This window comes from Squalius cephalus (assembly GCF_949319135.1).
Source record: "Squalius cephalus genome assembly, chromosome: 10".
NCBI lineage: Eukaryota > Metazoa > Chordata > Actinopteri > Cypriniformes > Leuciscidae > Squalius > Squalius cephalus.
This window is the reverse complement of record NC_137131.1, coordinates 355001-377412: the sequence shown is the minus strand read 5'-3', so window position 1 is coordinate 377412 and position 22412 is coordinate 355001. Positions and strand designations below refer to the sequence as shown.

At 41.6% G+C, this 22412-nt stretch overlaps 2 protein-coding genes across 15 annotated transcripts in view; one reads left to right on the top strand and one right to left on the bottom strand.

The window, feature by feature from the left end:
* The window catches only part of caskb (calcium/calmodulin-dependent serine protein kinase b), a 74605-nt gene that overhangs the window by 20188 nt on the left and 32005 nt on the right, over nt 1-22412 (top strand). For all 14 annotated transcript variants that reach the window (XM_079883088.1, XM_079883082.1, XM_079883089.1 and 11 more), the window contains exons 4-10: nt 159-236; nt 325-397; nt 8056-8158; nt 8315-8490; nt 10723-10845; nt 11555-11638; nt 16251-16350. In XM_079883088.1, coding sequence (XP_079739214.1) covers nt 159-236; nt 325-397; nt 8056-8158; nt 8315-8490; nt 10723-10845; nt 11555-11638; nt 16251-16350 — 737 coding nt within the window. The remainder of the gene's footprint in view (nt 1-158; nt 237-324; nt 398-8055; nt 8159-8314; nt 8491-10722; nt 10846-11554; nt 11639-16250; nt 16351-22412) is intronic.
* Nucleotides 1385-7346, bottom strand: gpr34a (G protein-coupled receptor 34a). Its single transcript, XM_079884862.1, has 2 exons — nt 7142-7346; nt 1385-3558 (listed from the first exon to the last, which is right to left on the bottom strand). The coding sequence occupies exon 2, from the start codon at nt 3476-3478 to the stop codon at nt 2315-2317; it is 1164 nt and encodes a 387-aa protein (XP_079740988.1). The 5' UTR covers nt 3479-3558; nt 7142-7346; the 3' UTR covers nt 1385-2314.

Here is a 22412-nt window from a genome sequence, read left to right as displayed (position 1 = left end):
GTTGAATTCTATATTGTTTTAACCAGTTGTGATGTTGTTGAGTCTTGTGTCTATCACAAAAACTCCCATATATCGCAAAAATGTGTGATGTGTGTGTGTGACGCTGATGTGTGTGTGACGCTGATGTGTGTGTGTGACGCTGATGTGTGTGTGTGCAGCATGGATGGAGCCGATCTGTGTTTCGAGATTGTGAAGAGGGCCGACGCCGGGTTCGTCTACAGTGAGGCGGTGTCCAGGTGAGCATCACTTCCTGTTCACATCACACACAACCCATCTGCTTCCTGTGCTCAATCTGTGTGTGTGTGTGTGTGTGTGTGTTCGCAGTCACTACATGCGACAGATACTTGAAGCCCTGCGCTATTGTCATGACAACAACGTCATACACAGAGACGTCAAGGTAAGACTCGATCTCTGATTCACAATCACATTATATAGCAGCTGACCCCATAACATGCTCATCTTCATCATCATAACATGTTCATCTTCATCATCATAACATGCTCATCTTCATCATCATAACATGTTCATCTTCATCATCATAACATGCTCATCTTCATCATCTTCACTGATAACATGTTCATCTTCATCATCTTCACTGATAACATGTTCATCTTCATCATCATAACATGCTCATCTTCATCATCTTCACTGATAACATGTTCATCTTCATCATCTTCACTGATAACATGTTCATCTTCATCATCATAACATGTTCATCTTCATCATCTTCACTGATAACATGCTCATCTTCATCATCATAACATGCTCATCTTCATCATCTTCACTGATAACATGTTCATCTTCATCATCATAACATGTTCATCTTCATCATCTTCACTGATAACATGCTCATCTTCATCATCATAACATGCTCATCTTCATCATCATCATCATAACATGTTCATCTTCATCATCATAACATGCTCATCTTCATCATCATCATCATAACATGTTCATCTTCATCATCATAACATGTTCATCTTCATCATCTTCACTCATAAATCATGTTCATCTTCATCATCTTCACTCAGAACATGTTCATCTTCATCATCATAACATGTTCATCTTCATCATCATATTCACTGATAGCATGTTCATCTTCATCATATTCACTGATAACATGTTCATCTTCATCATCATATTCACTGATAGCATGTTCATCTTCATCATCATATTCACTGATAGCATGTTCATCTTCATCATATTCACTCATAACATGTTCATCTTCATCATCATATTCACTCATAACATGTTCATCTTCATCATCTTCACACATAAGTCATGTTCTCGCCCTCATGTTGTTCAAACACGTGTGACTTGTTTTGAGAACACTTAGAGTTTATCTATAAGAATAACAAATGAGAAGTGAATAAACACGCAGAATAAGGCTGTATATTTTTATTCTCTTGCCTTATTTATCTATTATTTTTATTTACATTTATGCATTTGGCATACACTTTTATCTATTGAACTCAAGGTGTGCATGTTATCAGTTCATGCTGTTCAGGAACACAGTCAGTTTTGGTTAGTTGGTTAAGTTTCCATCTGTGATTAAAGTGGGATAATTGTGAGACTGAGGCTTCAGCTGATCAGATGACCCGACGACAGCGCAGTCCTGGAGAGTCAGTCGTCTCTCCCAGTGAACGCCTCTTCTCTCTGTACTGATAAAACCTTATTAAAATGATTCCAGTTCACAGTGATACGCGGAAGCGACAAAAAATCAGTATTATGCAGCCAGACGAGTAATTTCATGAGGTCAGTTTGTAAAGAAAAACTACGCGCCTGAATCAATCAAAACTAACTTTATCTGGCCAATAACTCTATTCTAGATCTGCTGTAAAGCCTGATCTCTGTTACTGTAATCTCCTGTTCTCACTGTAAAGCTGCTGTGAAACATCTATAAGGTTAAAGCGCTGTATAAATGAAGGAGACTCGACTTCATCAGTTCACAGACTCATCAGAGTTCATCAGTTCCTTTTCCACGGCTCTATATTTCCGTGCAGTAACTCAGTTCCTCCAGCAGGAGGCGTCCCTCACTCTGCTGTGAGTCATGGCGTTCTGCATCAGTGCAGCGGCTGTCTTGAAGTGATGACGATTGAGGTTTAGACAACACTGACTGTCTACAGTTGTGTCTGAAGTCTTGTCTGTCTGAACACTAACACCAGATGTCCAGTGATCTCTTGCAGATGTGTATCCCGCCGTATATCCCACACATGCCCATAGAAGTGAACTTTCCTCATTGTTTCCCATGAGCATTTCCCATGCAGCGTTCACAGCCCAGTGTGCGGGTCCGTTGGCTGACGTGAGAGACTCGTCATTGCAGACACTGATCTCCGTCGGCGTCGGTGTTGAGCACAGGTTTGGAGCGGAGCGTCGTGATCAATCCCAGACTCCCGCGGGATGAAGCTAGCACTGCGGCGGTGGAGGCGTGAGACGTCCTCCTGCCCTCAGTGGTGGAGCTGTTAGTGGTAGTGGGTTCGTGTTGCACGCGGAATAGCTGCGCTAACGCCTGTATGGTGGCATTGCGCACCGACCCCGAGAGCATGAAGTACATGACGGGGTCCAGGCAGCTGTTGAACGCGGAGAGCAGAAGCATGACCTCGTTGGTTCGGTCCATTAGCCTCTGCGTTTCGCAGCTAACATCGCTTAGCTGAGACGATACGTAGACGGGTCTGAAGGCGTGATACGGCACGAAGCACACGGTGAAGAGTAGCGGAACCACGAACGACTTCTTAGCGGTGCGGGCGTAGCGTGTGGCGTTCGGGAGGTCTGGTTTGTCGCTCGCCGCTCGTAGCAGCCGGCGTGCGATCCGTGCATACGACACTAGCAGAACCGCGAACACTAGCCAGAACACGCCCACTAAGAACAGGTTAAAGTAGGCTTTCCCACGCGCATGTTTCCTTTGCTTGTACTGGAAACACTTGCCAGGCTCCTCGTTGCCCTCGGTCAGGGCGATCATGGGAACGACCATCACTAAAGAGCAGGTCCACAGCAGAGCGCAGGTCACATGACTCCAGCGGCTCCCTCGTAGCCAGCGCAGCCCGCAGCCTCTCTGAGAGCCTCTCACGCCGATGATCTTCAGGTAGCGGTCCAGGCTAATGAGACCCAGCAGGGTGATGCTAACGTACATGTTCATGTAGAACAGGTTTCCCACCGCCTTGCACATGCGCGGGCCCAGCGACCACACGTTCCCCCGGGAGTGATACATCACGCGGAAGGGAAGACACGCTACTAGCACCAGATCCGCTAGGGCTACGTTGATGAGGAAGACGCGCACGGAGTTCCTGCGCGAGTGCAGGAAGAGGAAGACCCATAACGCTAGCAGGTTTCCCGCCAGGCCGAAGAGGAAGATGAGCGAGTATAGCACCGCTAGCGGGAGCCGTAAGCTCTCCTCGTCCACCGCACACGAGCGGTTGTGTGTTAGCGAGGTGGCGGTGTGATCGGTGAAGCGGTTCGGCGGCCAGGCGGTGGTGCTCATCGTGTTCGACCGGGGGTTTTTGTTTTGATCTCCTTGTTAGGTTGAAGTTCACTGAGGTCTTTCCACTCGAGTCTTCAGCTCTGGGGAGAGAAGGACATGTGTTAAATTACTGTACTGGGGAACAACAGGGGAAAATTCTGTCTCGACCCAATGCAAATGAAAGGTGAGAAAGCTCTGGCTCATCCGAACGAGTGTAAATTATGGTCAGGCAAACGTCCCAGAAACACACTCTTGATGGATGGCTGAACCGCCTCGGCTCTCTCTCAGCAGAATTCATTTTCCATTCCCCTTTTTCTCATCATTTTAGCTGTGTTGGATGTTTTCATTTAAAGAAAGTTGGACTTGCTTCACAGCTCTTTCCTGGATGAGTGTGTGCCGAATGGGAGACCGTAGTGAAACTGCAGGATTAGCACGTCTCGCATCTTTATGAAAGTGTGTTTTAGGTCTATTGGAGGTTCATGGCTCATTCTGAGCTGGTCTCTTCTTTCTCCAACTCAATCTGGCACATTATATAGAACAATAATGCTATATATATATATATATAGTACCAGTCAAAAGTTTGGAAACATTACTATTTTTAATGTTTTTGAAAGAAGTCTCTTATGCTCATCAAGCCTGCAGTTAAAAAAAAACCAAAACAAAAAAAACAGTAATATTATGAAATATTATTACAATTTAAAATAATGGTTCTCTTTTTTAATATACTTTAAAATGTCATTTATTTTTGTGATGCAAAGCTGAATTTTCATCAGCAAGTACTCCAGTCTTTGGTGTCTTATGATCCTTCAGAAATCATTCTAATATGCTGATTTATGATCAATGTTGGAAACAGTTGTGCTGCTTAAAGGAGAACTCCGGTCAATTTTAACATTGAGCTCATTTTTTTGTACATTTGGAGTGCTGTCAATACAGAGAACAACGACAAAAATCGGTGTTGCCTACACCGAGTTATTCTATTTTTAAAATTTGCACCCTGTTGACTTCAATAGGGCAAGTAGTAAGCCTGCTTTTAGCCTCTTAACATCCTTTAAGTGTCATTACAAGTGCACAGAAAATGTGAGTGATTCCTTCCGAGTAAACACGGGTGGATCTGACTGCAGTAGATGTTAGAGATATTAATAAAAACGAAGTTAATTCAGCCAGCGCTCATACCTTTGTTTACATCCTGTTTTCGGTGGAAGGCCATAGTAATCGATTGTCGAGTTCACGCGCGTGATCATTGGTAACTAAACCTATGCGCGTGAACTCGACAATCGATTACTGTGGACTTGTAATGACACTTAAAGGATGTTAAGAGGCTAAAAGCAGGCTTACTACTTGCCCTATTGAAGTCAACAGGGTGCAAATTTTAAAAATAGAATAACTCGGTGTAGGCAACACCGATTTTTGTCGTTGTTCTCTGTATTGACAGCACTCCAAATGTACAAAAAAATGAGCTCAATGTTAAAATTGACCGGAGTTCTCCTTTAATATATTTTTATAACCTGAGATACTTTTTTCAGGATTATTTGATGAATAAAAAGTTAAAAAGAACTGTATTTATTTAGAATAGAAATCTTTTGTAACAATATACACTACCGTTCAAAAGTTTGGGAACAATAACTATTTTTTTTTAAAGAAATTAGTACTTTAATTCAACAAGAATGCGTTAAATTGATAAAAGGTGATGGTAACGATTTATATTGTTAGAAATGTTTTTATTTTGAATAAATGCTGTTTTTATGAATAAATGCTGTTAACGTTTTACTCATCAATGAATCCTGAAAAAAGTATTCCAAAAAAATATATTAAACAGCACAACTGTTTCCATCATTGATAATAACTGAGCATCAAATCATCATATTAGAATGATTTCTGAAGGATCATAAGACACCAAAGACTGGAGTACTTGCTGATGAAAATTCAGCTTTGCATCACAAAAATAAATGACATTTTAAAGTATATTAAAAAAGAGAACCATTATTTTAAATTGTAATAATATTTCATAATATTACTGTTTTTTTTTTGTTTTTTTTGTTTTTTTTTAACTGCAGGCTTGATGAGCATAAGAGACTTCTTTCAAAAACATTAAAAATAGTAATGTTTCCAAACCTTTGACTGGTACTGTGTATATATATATATATCAGTCCGATTCTGCGATCTGATGCAGTTGTTATTTTTATGGCCAAAAATGTAAATCAGTGAGATCTTTATAGCAGACTATTTACATAAAATTCATACAAATATCATTTGTCACTCTATATCTTTCAGTAATATGTCTTAGTAAGATATATTTAAATGCTTAGTTTTATTATGAAAGCTCTATAATTTTTAATGTGGGGGGGGGGGGGGGGGGGGGGAGTAATTGTGTTTTACTACATTAAAACACAATGCAGTGCTACAATGCTGACTTAGAGATGAAGAAATAAACATTCCTCAAAAGCCTGTTGTACCATATTTTACACATAAAAAATGTATTGATACCTTTAAAATATGCAAACATTCTATAGTAACATTTTATTGATTTTTTTTTTTTTTGTGTGTGTGTGTTTAATTTGGTGTTACATTTGAAATAAAATGTTGAAATAAAATTTTTAAGTTATTATCAGTGCTCTCCATTAGGAATTACCGAGCCCAGTGGTTCTTCGAGGTCAGGAAAGTAATAAAAATGTTAGAAGAATGTTGACTGTGGTGCATCTTCACTGAAAAACTACCAAGTCGCCGCAAAGTCAGTAGATTTAGGCTGCAATCAGAATCAGAATAAAGAGGGACTGATATATTCTTGTACTCTACACACAATGAAAATAATTTCAGGCTTGCTTTTTTCTATTTCTGTGCACTTCCGCTCTGTGTTAATTCTGCTATTTTTGAAACCGTGTTTTTCTAGTGAATCTCTTCTGCTTGTGTTATTGTAATTTTACGCCACTCTGATTTTATGCCGTTTGCTTTCTCATGTTGCATATTATAATAATATTTTTATTATTTGATAAATTTGATCTGAGCTGTAAATAGTAAAATAAAAATGCTTATTTAACAAAGTTGGATTAGTCATGATTCAAGTAACAGAAGGCCGCTGACATTTAGAAATGATTTCATGACGCTCTACACAGAAGTCGAGTCAGTTTTATTTCTTTAGCGCTTTACAGTGTTTCAGAGCAGCTTCACAGAGATAACAGGAAATAATGCAACATAGTTTGTTTCCAGAAGAGAATAGCGTCACAGTTTAAGAAAGTTCAGTGATGGTTCATTTTTGTTGTAAAAAAGTTAATTTATATATATAGCCGCTCTGGAGAAAACTGTGTTGTCATCATCCAGCTCAGTTCAGTTCTCATATAATGGTGTCAGTGCAGGAGATCAATAATATTGTTGAATAAATTAAATGTTAAAATTGATCATGAGGACCATGTGTGCTTATTGCATACTAAAATGGTAATTTCATACATTTAGCATATTTTTAGTTGTGTTAAAATGTTTCTATAGAAAGCTTTTTTAAATCTTTTTTTTTTTATATGAAACTCTGCCCATTTTATCGGAGCGACCTACATATGTTCTGACCGTGGTATGAAGTGTATTCATGTGCGCACATATGTTTCTCTGTCTGTTTTATTAATGGAATCTGTTGAATAACACGCGCAGACACACAGTTTGATCTCAGACACACATGAATTAGTGAATTCTACTCACAGTTTAGCATGCTAATTCCTTCAGTTGCACAAACCGCTGCAGCTGCACGCTCATCCATTCAGACGAACACCAGGGTTTCAGTCTCAGATCAGATCCTCTTTCATTCCTCTATCAGTTTCTGCTGCTTCCCTTTCAAAGGCTCAGAACGTCTGCAGTCGCTGCGTTTGCTCTCTCGCCCTCTCTCTCTGTCTCTCTCTCTCTCTCTGTGGCTCTCTCTCTCTCTCTCTATCTATCTCGCTCTCCCCCTCTCTCACTCAGTCTCTCTCTCTTTTTTTGTATTTGCAGTGTTGAATGTTCACTCCCTTGGTTTGTGGGTTTTGTTGAACCGCTGCATTAACATGGTTCCTCTGAAGGGTTTGTTCCTCGTCTTCTCATCTCATATTATATCATGTGAGAGTGACCTGAGAACGCATGTGGCTTTATGTAGGACGTGCTCAGTTTCATGTGTCAAGTCACCCTAATTTATCTTACCACTGTTTCAAACGAATACGTCGGGTTGTGTTTGTTTGTGTTCTTCTAAGAGAGACGAACTATAAGCCGATCTAGCCGTTTTTAAGGCTCTCTGTATGCAGTCATGCTCTCTCTCCACGAAATGCGATAAACCTCTAGCTGTGTTTTCCTTTTGCTTTATTCTTCTTTAAGCACAACGGAGCAACTGTGTCTAAAGTGCTGGAAAAGAGAGAGTCAGTAGTTTCTGTTGCAGCATCGAGTTCTTCTAAGCGATCCGGGACGCTGAGGAGATCAAACTGATCAGGAAGATTATTAATAAAGCAATCTTTATATTGAAGTGATCGTGATCGTGATAGAAGTGATAGTTCTACCATATTTGTTACAGGGAGTCGGCTTTGCAGCCTTGGCTAAATGAAGTTTACATCAGACTAGATAATGAAAATAATGTGTGTGTGTGTGTTCAGCCTCACTGTGTGCTGCTGGCCTCTAAGGAGAACTCGGCTCCTGTCAAGCTGGGCGGCTTCGGTGTGGCGATTCAGCTGGGCGAGTCTGGGCTGGTGGCTGGAGGTACGTGTGTGTTTTCACCACAGAAATCATGTTTACAGGAAGTTTAGATGAGCAAGCCCTTTACTCTGATTTGTTCTGAAGCCCTGTGTCTCTCTCTCTCTCTCTCTCTCTCTCTCTCTCTCTCTCTCTCTCTCTCTCTCTCTCTCTCTCATGTAGGTCGGGTAGGGACCCCTCACTTCATGGCTCCTGAAGTCGTCAAGCGCGAGCCGTACGGGAAGCCGGTGGACGTCTGGGGTTGCGGTGTCATTCTCTTCATCCTGCTGAGCGGCTGTTTGCCTTTCTATGGCACCAAGGAGCGCCTGTTTGAAGCCATCGTGAAAGGAAAGTACAAGGTACTGCGTGCAGAAGCGAACACTACACACCTCAGAACACCACAGGCACGCCAGGCGTCGCGTTTAACTGTGCAACTCACCGAGTGGTTAGTGGTGTTCGTTGATGTTCCTAAACAAGTAGCGAAAGACAGTTTCTGTCGTGTTTTATTTGCCATTTTGTAAAATCCCATTGATTTCCGTTGGAGGACTCATTGCTCGTTGATATTACTGCGCTACAGACTCAAATATCCAGCGGAAGTTTATACGCGGTTGTGAGGAATCTGAAAAATAGTTCCACTATAGCAAATAACACGGATTGAAATCATACATTGCGCCGATATATTTGTTTTTAATCGTCAACGAACACCGCTAACCACTCGGTGAGTTGCACAGTTTTGAAACCGAAGGTTAAGGGTTGTTTTAAGCACATGTTTGTGCGTGCCCGTAGCCAGACGCTCTGAAGCGCTCAAAGGCGATCCTAGACGAGTCAAAGAGTCGAGACAGGACCCATCCTCAACACCTCTGTGTCCACCACTCTAGTTCATCCAAAACAAACCAGAGAAGAGACTCAAAGTGATAAATACCGGAATTATCCTTTAAGAATGTTTAGATATTTGTGCTGGAAAACAAGAGAAACACTGAGGAAGAACGTCACTTTTTTCCGTGCAGTGTTCAGAACGGCTCATGTCGTATGCAGGGTTCCCGCGGGGTCTTAAAGGAGAGGTCTTAATTCAGCCAGCGCACATACCTGTATTTACTTCCTGTTTTCGGTCGAAGTCCACAGTTGTTGATTGTCGAGTTCACGCACGTAGGTTTAGTTACCTATGATCACGCACGTGAACTCGACAATCAATTACTGTGGACTTTGACCGAAAACAGGATGTAAATACAGGTATGTGCGCTGGCTGAATTAACATCACTTTTATTCATATCTTTCACATCTACTGCAGTCAGATTGACCCGTGTTCACTCTGAAGGAATCACTCACATGACCTGTGCACTTGTAATGACACATCAAGGATGTTAAGAGGCTAAAAGCAGGTTTAAAACTTGCCCCATTGTAGTCAACAGGGTGCAAATTTTAAAAAGAGGATAACACGGTGTAGGCAACACCGATTTCTGTCGTTGTTCTCTGTACTGACAGCACTCCAAATGTACAAAAAAATGAGCTCAATGTTAAAATTGACCGGAGTTCTCCTTTAAAAAGTCTAAAATTCTGAACTTAAATTTAAGGCCTTAAAACGTCTTAAAAACGGGCAGATTTTCATCTGAGCTCTTAAAATTCATTTAGCCCATTTCCAGAAACGCCGGCCGCAGAAAGTTATTACAAAGTAGCAAAAAAGAATGGGGTCGTAGCCCACGCAGCGGAGCTCGAGAGCAGGGGTCTCCAACACGCCGAGCTCCAGTCGCCCGTGGCCTGATCAGAGGTCGCTCGCCAAGAGGCCGTTCACATATCGCGTCTTTAGCGCGCTCATAATTGAAGCGACACGCTCATCTTTTCCTGAAATATGTGAGATTTATCTTTTTATAAAACCTTTTTTGTCAAAACTTTATTTGAACTTGTGGAAGACACTCCTTTCAAATCTGGCCATCATTTTTAATGGTATTATTTTAATGTTTATGTAAACAAAAAGTGCATATTGATGCTAATTTTATTTGTTATTTGCTGGTTTTCGACATTATTAGTACTTTTTGAACAGGATTCTGTGATAACGTGATCATTTTTGTCACTGTAATCATGAAATGAAATGTTCATGCCACTTCATCTTTAGTTATGATCAACTATAATTGTGTGTTCTTACAGTATAATATGCAAAGTACAATTTTCTATACATTTTGTAATGTAAATAAATATGAGATGAGATCTATTCTATTTGAGGGCAAGTTTGTTTTCATTTTGGGCCGAAGGTTTTGGGCATTTTTCACGGTGTGGGTGTGGAACGTTACTAATGTGATTGCTTTATCTGTAAATTAAATTTTATGCTTTTTCAGTGACTGAATTCATTGAAATAAAAGGATTTTTTTAGAATTTCTTTGATGTGAATATTTTTTTTGTTAATGCGTCGTGTAGGTCTTAAATTTCAATCTTTATGGTCTTAAAATGTCTTAAAAAGGTCTTAAATAACCCTGGTATTGATGCAAACAAACGTCTGTAAGTAACGTTTGCAAGTTGTAACGGCCTCTGAATGAAGTTGGGTTCAGTTGAGTAGTACTGTGTGTGTGTGTGTGTGTTTGTGTGTGTGTGTTTGTCAGATGAACCCTCGGCAGTGGACTCAGATCTCCGAGAGCGCTAAAGACCTGGTGCGGCGTATGCTAATGCTGGACCCGGCCGAGAGAATCACCGTCTATGAAGCGCTCAACCACCCCTGGCTCAAGGTCTCACACACACACACACACATACACACACACACATACACACACACACACACACACACACACACACACACACTCACACACACACACATACACACACACACACACACACACTCACACACACACACACACACACACACACACACACACACACACACACACACACACACACACACACACACACACACACACACTCACACACACATTCTTGTACATCTATCTTTATGAGGACATTCATTGACACAATGCAATCTCTAGCCGCTTACCCTAACCTTACCCATCACAACTAAGTGCCTAACCCGACCCCTGACCCTAAACCGACCCTTAACCCCACTATAACCTTATCCCTAAAACCAAGTCTTGACCCTCAAACAGGCCTTTAAAGGCTCTCAGAAAGTGAGGACCGGCCAACATGTCCTCACTTTACTCTCTCTGTCCTCACTCCACTGGTCTAAAACTCAAACTGGTCCTCACAAAGATAGTTGTACAAGTACACACACACACACACACACACACACACACACACACACACACACACACACACACACACACACACTTCCCTCTGCTATTGTCTTGAAAATTAAGTTATCATTTCTTCTCTTGCATGAGTGCACATCACTTCCTGTTTCTGACATTGGATCGCTGTATCGGGTTCAGTTCACCTCATGTTGTGTGTGTGTGTGTGTGTGTGTGTGTGTGTGTGTGTGTGCAGGAGAGAGATCGCTACTCGTACAAGATCCACCTTCCCGAGACGGTGGAGCAGCTGAGGAAGTTCAACGCTCGGAGGAAACTCAAGGTATTTACTGGCATCAAGCAGGCGTTCCTCAACACGTGCCCAGCCTTCACACACACTCAGTGTTACATATCCCTCACACACACTCACACACACTCAGTGTTACATATCCCTCACACACACTCTCACACACTCAGTGTTAGATATCCCTCACACTCACACACACACTCAGTGTTAGATATCCCTCACACACACTCAGTGTTAGATATCCCTCACACACTCTCACACACACTCTCACACACACTCAGTGTTACATATCCCTCACACACACTCACACACACTCAGTGTTAGATATCCCTCACACACACTCAGTGTTAGATATCCCTCACACACTCTCACACACACTCTCACACACACTCAGTGTTACATATCCCTCACACACACTCACACACACTCAGTGTTAGATATCCCTCACACACACTCAGTGTTACATATCCCTCACACACTCTCACACACACTCTCACACACACTCAGTGTTACATATCCCTCACACACACTCACACACACTCAGTGTTAGATATCCCTCACACACACTCAGTGTTAGATATCCCTCACACACTCTCACACACACTCTCACACACACTCAGTGTTACATATCCCTCACACACACTCACACACACTCAGTGTTAGATATCCCTCACACACACTCAGTGTTAGATATCCCTCACACACTCTCACACACACTCTCACACACACTCAGTGTTACATATCCCTCACACACACTCACACACACTCAGTGTTAGATATCCCTCACACACACTCAGTGTTAGATATCCCTCACACACACACAGTGTTAGATATCCCTCACACACACTCAGTGTTAGATATCCCTCAGACACACTCACACACACTCAGTGTTTGATATCACTCACACACACACACACTCTCACACTCAGTGTTAGATATCCCTCACACACACTCAGTGTTAGATATCTCTCACACACACTCAGTGTTAGATATCCCTCACACACACTCAGTGTTAGATATCCCTCACACACACTCAGTGTTAGATATCCCTCACACACACTCAGTGTTAGATATCCCTCAGACACACTCACACACACACACACTCAGTGTTAGATATCCCTCACACACACTCACACACACTCAGTGTTTGATATCACTCACACACACACACACTCTCACACTCAGTGTTTGATATCCCTCACACACACACTCTCACACTCAGTGTTAGATATCCCTCACACACACTCACACACACACACACTCAGTGTTAGATATCCCTCACACACACTCTCACACACTCAGTGTTAGATATCCCTCACACACACTCACACACACTCAGTGTTAGATATCCCTCACACACACTCTCACACACTCAGTGTTAGATATCCCTCACACACACTCAGTGTTAGATATCCCTCACACACACTCACACACACTCACACACACACACACACACACACACACACTCACACACACACACACACACACACACTCAGTGTTAGATATCCCTCACACACACTCACACACACTCAGTGTTAGATATCCCTCACACACACTCACACACACACACACTCTCACACTCAGTGTTTGATATCCCTCACACACACTCACACACACTCACACACACACACACACACACACTCTCACACACACACACACACACACACACACTCAGTGTTAGATATCCCTCACACACACTCACACACACTCAGTGTTAGATATCCCTCACACACACTCACACACACACACTCTCACACTCAGTGTTAGATATCCCTCACACACACTCTCACACACTCAGTGTTAGATATCCCTCACACACACTCAGTGTTAGATATCCCTCACACACACTCACACACACTCACACACACACACACACACACACACACTCACACACACACACACACACACACACTCAGTGTTAGATATCCCTCACACACACTCACACACACTCAGTGTTAGATATCCCTCACACACACTCACACACACACACACACACTCTCACACTCAGTGTTTGATATCCCTCACACACACTCACACACACTCACACACACACACACACACACACACACTCACACACACACACACACACACACTCAGTGTTAGATATCCCTCACACACACTCACACACACTCAGTGTTAGATATCCCTCACACACACTCACACACACACACTCTCACACTCAGTGTTAGATATCCCTCACACACACTCTCACACACTCAGTGTTTGATATCCCTCACACACACTCTCACACACTCAGTGTTTGATATCCCTCACACACACTCTCACACACTCAGTGTTTGATATCCCTCACACACACTCTCACACACTCAGTGTTTGATATCACTCACGCACAGTACTGATAATCCTGAAATTGAGCCGCGTCTCATTCAACTCATCTTTAATTCTGAAGCGCTTTATACAATAAATGTTCAAATAAACTCCGTAATTAAAAATGACTGGATGACATAAAGAGTTGTTTCGGTGTTCATCCGAACACCATCTTCAGGTGTAAAAACACAGGAAGTAACAGGCAAATATACACGTCACATGATCCGCACACATGCAGAAGTCACATGACTTACGATCTGTCCATATAATATGCTTGCCAGAGCTGATGATGTTTCAGAAAGTTATGAATCTACTTATTTATGGATTGTTTCCAAGCAGCTTCACAGAAATAAACAGGAAAACGACAGAATCAGTGCTGTAACTTCATCAGAAGACTGTGAACACTTCTAATAACTCTGACTCTTCTAAACCCCAGATTAATCTCAGCTAAACCCAGCTTATGAAAACGATATTTTAAAAATGTTATCTTAACGTTCAAAACATCCGGTTTAATTTGTTTTTCTTGTTCATGCAAATTCTATTTTATCCTTCTTCAAACATCAGGGGAACGTGTTCTGCGTGATCTAATCTACATCTAATGTTTTGAGAACATTATTAAAGCCCAGATGACTGAGTGAATGTTTGATTAACTATTTGATTAAGTGTGTTGTGTAGTGTGTTGTGTAGTGTGTTATGTAGTGTGTTATGTAGTGTGTTAAAGGATTAGTTCACCTCAAAATGAAAATTTCCTGGTCATTTACTCACCCCAGTGCCATCCAAGATGTCCATGTCTTTCTTTCTTCAGTGGAAAAGAAATTAAGTTTTTTGAGGAAATCATTTCAGGATTTTTCTCTACACAATGAGTTCAACGGCAACCAGAATGTTGAAGTGCAAATCAATGCCGTTTCAAAGGGCTCTGCACGATCCCAGTGGAGGAGTGGAAAGGTCACGAAAAAAAGAAGAAAATAATAAATTAAAACAAAGATGTTGGACGATTTTGAAGTTGGAGGAGAAAATGAGATGGCACAAGACGAACTATTGTGGTTAAAAAGTATATAATTTTATTTTATTTTTTTAGAAAATGATCGATCGTTTCACCAGATAAGACCCTTTTTTCTCCACTGGGATCGTGAGGTGAACTAATCCTTTAAAGTGTTTTGTGAAGTGTGTTATTAAGTGTGTTAAGTGTGTTACTAAGTGTGTTGTGTAGTGTGTTGTGTGTTTTGTGTGTGTTGGGTAGTGAATCTGCTGATCAGTGAATCCGAGGCGTTAGACAGATTTAACTCTTCCACACTTCTGCTGGTTTCAGGAAGTGTGTTGAGTGTGTTGTGTTGTGTTGTGTAGTGTGTTGTGTGTGTTGTGTAGTGTGTTGAGTGTGTTGTGTTGTGTAGTGTGTTGTGTGTGTTGTGTAGTGTGTTGTGTAGTTGTGTAGTGTGTTGTGTGTGTTGTGTAGTGAATCTGCTGATCAGTGAATCCGAGACGGATTGAACTCTTCCACACCTCTGCTGGTTTCAGGAAGTGTGTGTTGTGTAGTGTGTTGTGTAGTTGTGTAGTGTGTTGTGTGTGTTGTGTAGTGAATCTGCTGATCAGTGAATCCGAGACGGATTGAACTCTTCCACACCTCTGCTGGTTTCAGGAAGTGTGTGTTGTGTAGTGTGTTGTGTAGTTGTGTAGTGTGTTGTGTGTGTTGTGTAGTGAATCTGCTGATCAGTGAATCCGAGACCGATTGAACTCTTCCACACCTCTGCTGGTTTCAGGAAGTGTGTGTTGTGTAGTGTGTTGTGTAGTTGTGTTGTGTGTGTTGTGTAGTGAATCTGCTGATCAGTGAATCCGAGACGGATTGAACTCTTTCACACCTCTGCTGGTTTCAGGAAGTGTGTGTTGTGTAGTGTGTTGTGTAGTTGTGTAGTGTGTTGTGTAGTTGTGTAGTGTGTTGTGTGTGTTGTGTAGTGAATCTGCTGATCAGTGAATCCGAGACGGATTGAACTCTTTCACACTTCTGCTGGTTTCAGGTTAACGCGAGTAAAGTGTAATTGACAGACTCGCTCTCCCACATGAAAGCACAGGATGTTGTTCTAATACTTCAGATGTTTAGTCAGTCATCTGTGACTGAGCCCAGAAGAATAGAGTGTGTGTGTGTGTGTGTGTGTGTAAAGGTGACAACGAGTGGTTTAACGAGATCTCTGGAAGGCAAATGTCAAAATGTCTGTGGTTCAGAAAAATGATCTTATCAAAAATAATTTGCATAATGAATGAAATAAAGAGATTTGTGTGTGTGTGTGTGTGTGTGTGTGTGTGTGTGTGTGTGTGTGATTGACAGGGTGCCGTCCTCGCTGCCGTCTCAAGTCACAAGTTCAACTCGTTCTACGGCGACCCCCCCGAGGACCTGCATGACTTCTCAGAGGACCCCACGTCTTCAGGTGCGTCCCCTCCAGTCATCTCTGGTCCTCCGTCTGGGTCTCAGTCAGTGTGAGAGTCTGTGTGAGTCAGGTGACCTCTCGAGCAGTGACCTCATCGCGTCTCGCGCTGCGCAGGGAGAACCGTTTTACTGTAAATCACTCGCTGAACGACATCATCAGGCTTCAGCTCTTCATGATTAGCACATTTAAGCAAATGCTAAAACTTTACAACAAGGACCGGTTCGCTAACTCTAGTTTACTAGCAGTGAACAATAATTCTGCAGCATTTATTAAATAAATCAAAAATTGTATTAGATTGTATAATGCATTGTGAACTAACATGAACAAATGATTAACAATTACATTTTTATTAACTAAAATGGTTTCACCAGTTCACCAGTTCACCAGTTTTACCAGTTCACCAGTTCACCAGTTCACCAGTTTCACCAGTCTCACCAGTTCACCAGTTCACCAGTCTCACCAGTCTCACCAGTCTCACCAGTTCACCAGTTCACCAGTTTTACCAGTTCACCAGTTCACCAGTTCACCAGTTTCACCAGTCTCACCAGTTCACCAGTTCACTAGTTTCACCAGTCTCACCAGTTCACCAGTTCACCAGTTTTACCAGTTCACCAGTCTCACCAGTTCACCAGTTCACCAGTTTTACCAGTTCACCAGTTCACCAGTTCACCAGTTTTACCAGTTCACCAGTTCACCAGTCTCACCAGTCTCACCAGTCTCACCAGTTCACCAGTTCACCAGTCTCACCAGTTCACCAGTTCACCAGTTTTACCAGTCTCACCAGTCTCACCAGTTCACCAGTTTTACCAGTTCACCAGTTCACCAGTTCACCAGTTTTACCAGTCTCACCAGTTCACCAGTTCACCAGTTTTACCAGTTCACCAGTTCACCAGTCTCACCAGTCTCACCAGTTCACCAGTCTCACCAGTCTCACCAGTCTCACCAGTTCACCAGTTCACCAGTTTTACCAGTTCACCAGTTCACCAGTTTCACCAGTCTCACCAGTTCACCAGTTTCACCAGTTCACCAGTTCACCAGTTTTACCAGTTCACCAGTTCACCAGTTCACCAGTTTTACCAGTTCACCAGTTCACCAGTCTCACCAGTCTCACCAGTTTCACCAGTTCACCAGTCTCACCAGTGCGTTCAGCATTGATTGATGTGTGTATATGTCAGGGACCGCACATGTCCATCTCCACAGGAAGTCCAGCTGGTGCGTCACTGTAATATTACAGCTTTCAGGCTAATTGCATTTCAATTACACTAAAGGGACTTTTTATAAGAATATTATAATAATACATTTTTTATGAGATAATTATGTTTCTACTTGTTTGTTTGTTTTTTTAAATTTAAATGGTGGCTGTCATAAAATGACATTTATTTATTTAAACAAATGAAATATTGGCAACACTTTACAATAAGGCTCATTAGTTAACATTATTTAACTACATTAGTTAACATGAACTAAGAATGAACAATACCACAGCATTTACTAATCTTAGTTCATTTTACTTTCAACATTTACTAATACGTCATTAAAATCAAAGGTTCATTAGTTAACTGTAGTTAGTTAGCTGTATTTCTATAACGTTACCACAGATTAATAAATACTGTAACACATGAATTGCTCATTGTTAGTTCATGTTAGTAAATGCATAAACTGATGAACTTATTGTTTCATATTAGAACTGATATTACTGATATTCCCTCATCAAGGGTAACGGCACCGGCTGAGAGATCTATGCTTGGGATTTAAGATATCGGTTCTTCAAATCAAGAAATCTATATTTTTAACCCAGCCCTGGCAGGAAGTGGAAAGTGTGGTGTGTTCCGCTTGCTGACGGCTAATGCTAGGAGTGTTCTCGCGCGGCCGTCAGCAGGGCTAGTGCGGAGGAAGTGTCAGTGTTGAGAAACAGCAGACACTTCTCTATCGCAGAATTAGACTCTCACTTCCTGTAACAGTGCGGGCCTGTGGCTTCGTCCTCGCGTTCTGAGCGCAAGAAGAGTGTGTGTAAAACCACGCTGACATCACTGTTTCCAGCCGCCACATCCACTGTGCATTTATTTTTTATTTATTTTATTTATTTTATTTGTCAGGGACAATGTACAAAAAACATTAATCTTTCGAAAAGATGTTTTGTACCAGAGTTAGCAAAAGCTATTTTCCATCTGCAGTCCCCGGGCAGGTGCACAATATTAAAACATTAAATAAAAAACGAATCAAAAAACCATAACATCCTAAAATATATACAACATAGTCAAAAACATAGCATGATCACAGGCTCAACATCTGCACACATCAGTCCCTGCAGAGAAATATTAATATCACACATCATCAATATCACAAGAAATATTCATCAATAGCACACATCAGTCCCTGCAGAGAAATAAGGGATAATGTAGAGCGAGCACCCCCCCGACAGGCGAAGCGCTAACCCTAACCAGCCTGAGGGTTGTGTTCGCTATAACAGCCGCCGCGCTCTACATTATCCCGCTTATGGATACCTACCAAATAAAGCAATAATTTGACACAAAATATTGATTTAAAAAGGAGTTTATTGATTTAAACGCGATTGTATTGCTTCCGCTAAAGAAAATAGTCTGTTCCGTCTCTACGGTTAGAATCCTGCGTCCATAGCAACGCTCTGTTTTCCATGGCAACGGTGTGTTATCCTTAGCAACGGTCTGTTATCAAGAAATAACACACCGCATTCTACATTAGAATTCAACCAAGCCATGTAATAATCAATATCACACACATCATCAATATCACACATTATCAATATCACACACATTATCAATATCACACACATCATCAATATCACACATCATCAATATCTCATCAATATCACACATTATCAATATCTCATCAATATCACACATTATCAATATCACACACATCATCAATATCTCATCAATATCACACATTATCAATATCTCATCAATATCACACATTATCAATATCACACACATCATCAATATCTCATCAATATCACACATCAATATCTCATCAATATCACACATCATCAATATCACACATCATCAATATCTCATCAATATCACACATTATCAATATCTCATCAATATCACACATTATCAATATCACACACATCATCAATATCTCATCAATATCACACATCAGTCACTGCACACTAAACACTACACACTAAACACTACACATTGCACACTAAACTAAACACTGCACACTACGCACTAAACACTGCACACTAAACCCTACACACTAAACACACTGCACACTACACACTAAACACTGCACACTAAACACTACACACTAAACACTGCACACTAAACACTACACACTAAACACACTGCACACTACACACTAAACACTGCACACTAAACACTACACATTGCACACTGAACTACACACTGCACACTACACACTAAACACTGCACACTACACACTAAACACTGCACACTAAACCCTACACACTAAACACTACACACTAAACACACTGCACACTACACACTAAACACTGCACACTACACACTAAACACACAACACTGCACACTACACACTAAACACTGCACACTAAACCCTACACACTAAACACACTACACACTAAACACACTGCACACTACACACTAAACACTGCACACTACACACTAAACACACAACACTGCACACTACACACTAAACACTGCACACTAAACACTACACACTAAACACACTGCACACTACACACACTGCACACTACACACTAAACACTGCACACTACACACTAAACACACAACACTGCACACTACACACTAAACACTGCACACTAAACACTACACACTAAACACACTGCACACTACACACTAAACACTAAACACTGCACACTAAACCCTACACACTAAACACTACACACTAAACACACTGCACACTACACACTAAACACTGCACACTACACACTAAACACACAACACTGCACACTAAACCCTACACACTAAACACACTACACACTAAACACTGCACACTAAACCCTACACACTACACACTAAACACTGCACACTACACACTAAACACTACACACTAAACACACTGCACACTACACACTAAACACTGCACACTGCACACTACACACTAAACACTAAACACTGCACACTAAACCCTACACACTACACACTAAACACTGCACACTACACACTAAACACTACACACTAAACACACTGCACACTACACACTAAACACTGCACACTGCACACTACACACTAAACACTGCACACTAAACCCTACACACTACACACTAAACACTACACACTAAACACACTGCACACTACACACTAAACACTGCACACTAAACACTGCACACTACACACTAAACACTACACACTAAACACACTGCACACTACACACTAAACACTGCACACTAAACCCTACACACTAAACACACTACACACTAAACACACTGCACACTACACACTAAACACACTGCACACTACACACTAAACACACTGCACACTTCACACTGCACACTAAACACTACACATTGCACACTAAACACACTGCACACTACACACTAAACACACTGCACACTTCACACTGCACACTAAACCCTACACACTACACACTAAACACTAAACACTGCACACTAAACCCTACACACTACACACTAAACACTACACACTAAACACACTGCACACTACACACTAAACACTGCACACTACACACTAAACACTGCACACTAAACCCTACACACTAAACACACTACACACTAAACACACTGCGCACTACACACTAAACACACTGCACACTACACACTAAACACACTGCACACTTCACACTGCACACTAAACACTACACATTGCACACTAAACACACTGCACACTACACACTAAACACACTGCACACTTCACACTGCACACTAAACCCTACACACTACACACTAAACACTAAACACTGCACACTAAACCCTACACACTACACACTAAACACTACACACTAAACACACTGCACACTACACACTAAACACTGCACACTACACACTAAACACTGCACACTAAACCCTACACACTAAACACACTACACACTAAACACACTGCACACTACACACTAAACACACTGCACACTACACACTAAACACACTGCACACTTCACACTGCACACTAAACACTACACATTGCACACTAAACACACTGCACACTACACACTAAACACACTGCACACTTCACACTGCACACTAAACACTACACACTACACACTAAACACACTGCACACTTCACACTGCACACTAAACACTACACATTGCACACTAAACTACACACTACACACACTGCACACTGCTTCAGAAACTGCAGGCATTGCATTGCATGTTTATTACAATTTTTCATTCAGTTTTGTGTAGAAATGTCTGATCAGATTTTATATTTTTGGAGATGGTGGAGGATGACGAGGAGTGCATTGCATTGTGGGATAGAGTGTACTGCAGACGCTCAGTCCCCGATATACTCACAGCGAATTCCTGCTTCTTTCATCGTGTAGGGGAATAAATAACTGAAATACCTTTATCTGAGACTCAGTCTCTTCAGTCGCGTCACGTTCATTTATAGAGCTGGTAAGTCCCGCCCCCTCCGCTAAACCCCACTGTATAGAGCTGGTAAGTCCCGCCCCCTCCGCTAACCCCACTGTATAGAGCTGGTAAGTCCCGCCCCCTCCGCTAAACCCACTGGACCTCTAGGTTGAAAAATCGTCAATGCAAGTGAATGGGAGAAAATAATTATTTTCTGGTCCTGTTTGAATTTTGCCATGAATGTGAACATATGTTGTCTGTGAATTTTTTATATAATTTTTTGTGTAAAGAATGCTACAATTTAGCGGGTAGAAGTTTGATACGGTTAGACTTTGTGTGAGAGCACTTTGTGGACTACAACTCTTCGCTGCTTTCGACGCGAATCTGAAGAAAGAACAGCCCATTTGGTTTGAATGGTGATATTTGGGTACAAAACACACAGGCATCTCGATCTGTCTCCATAGATTATCGCAGCATTAGCACCGTGATTTGACAAGTGGAGGGAAAATGTGTTATGGGGTGACGTCACATAGGCGACATGTAGTCTTTC

Excerpts from the sequence above, each read along its gene's own strand:
- gpr34a (XM_079884862.1), bottom strand. The coding sequence starts at position 3,478 with ATGAGCACCACCGCCTGGCCGCCGAACCGCTTCACCGATCACACCGCC.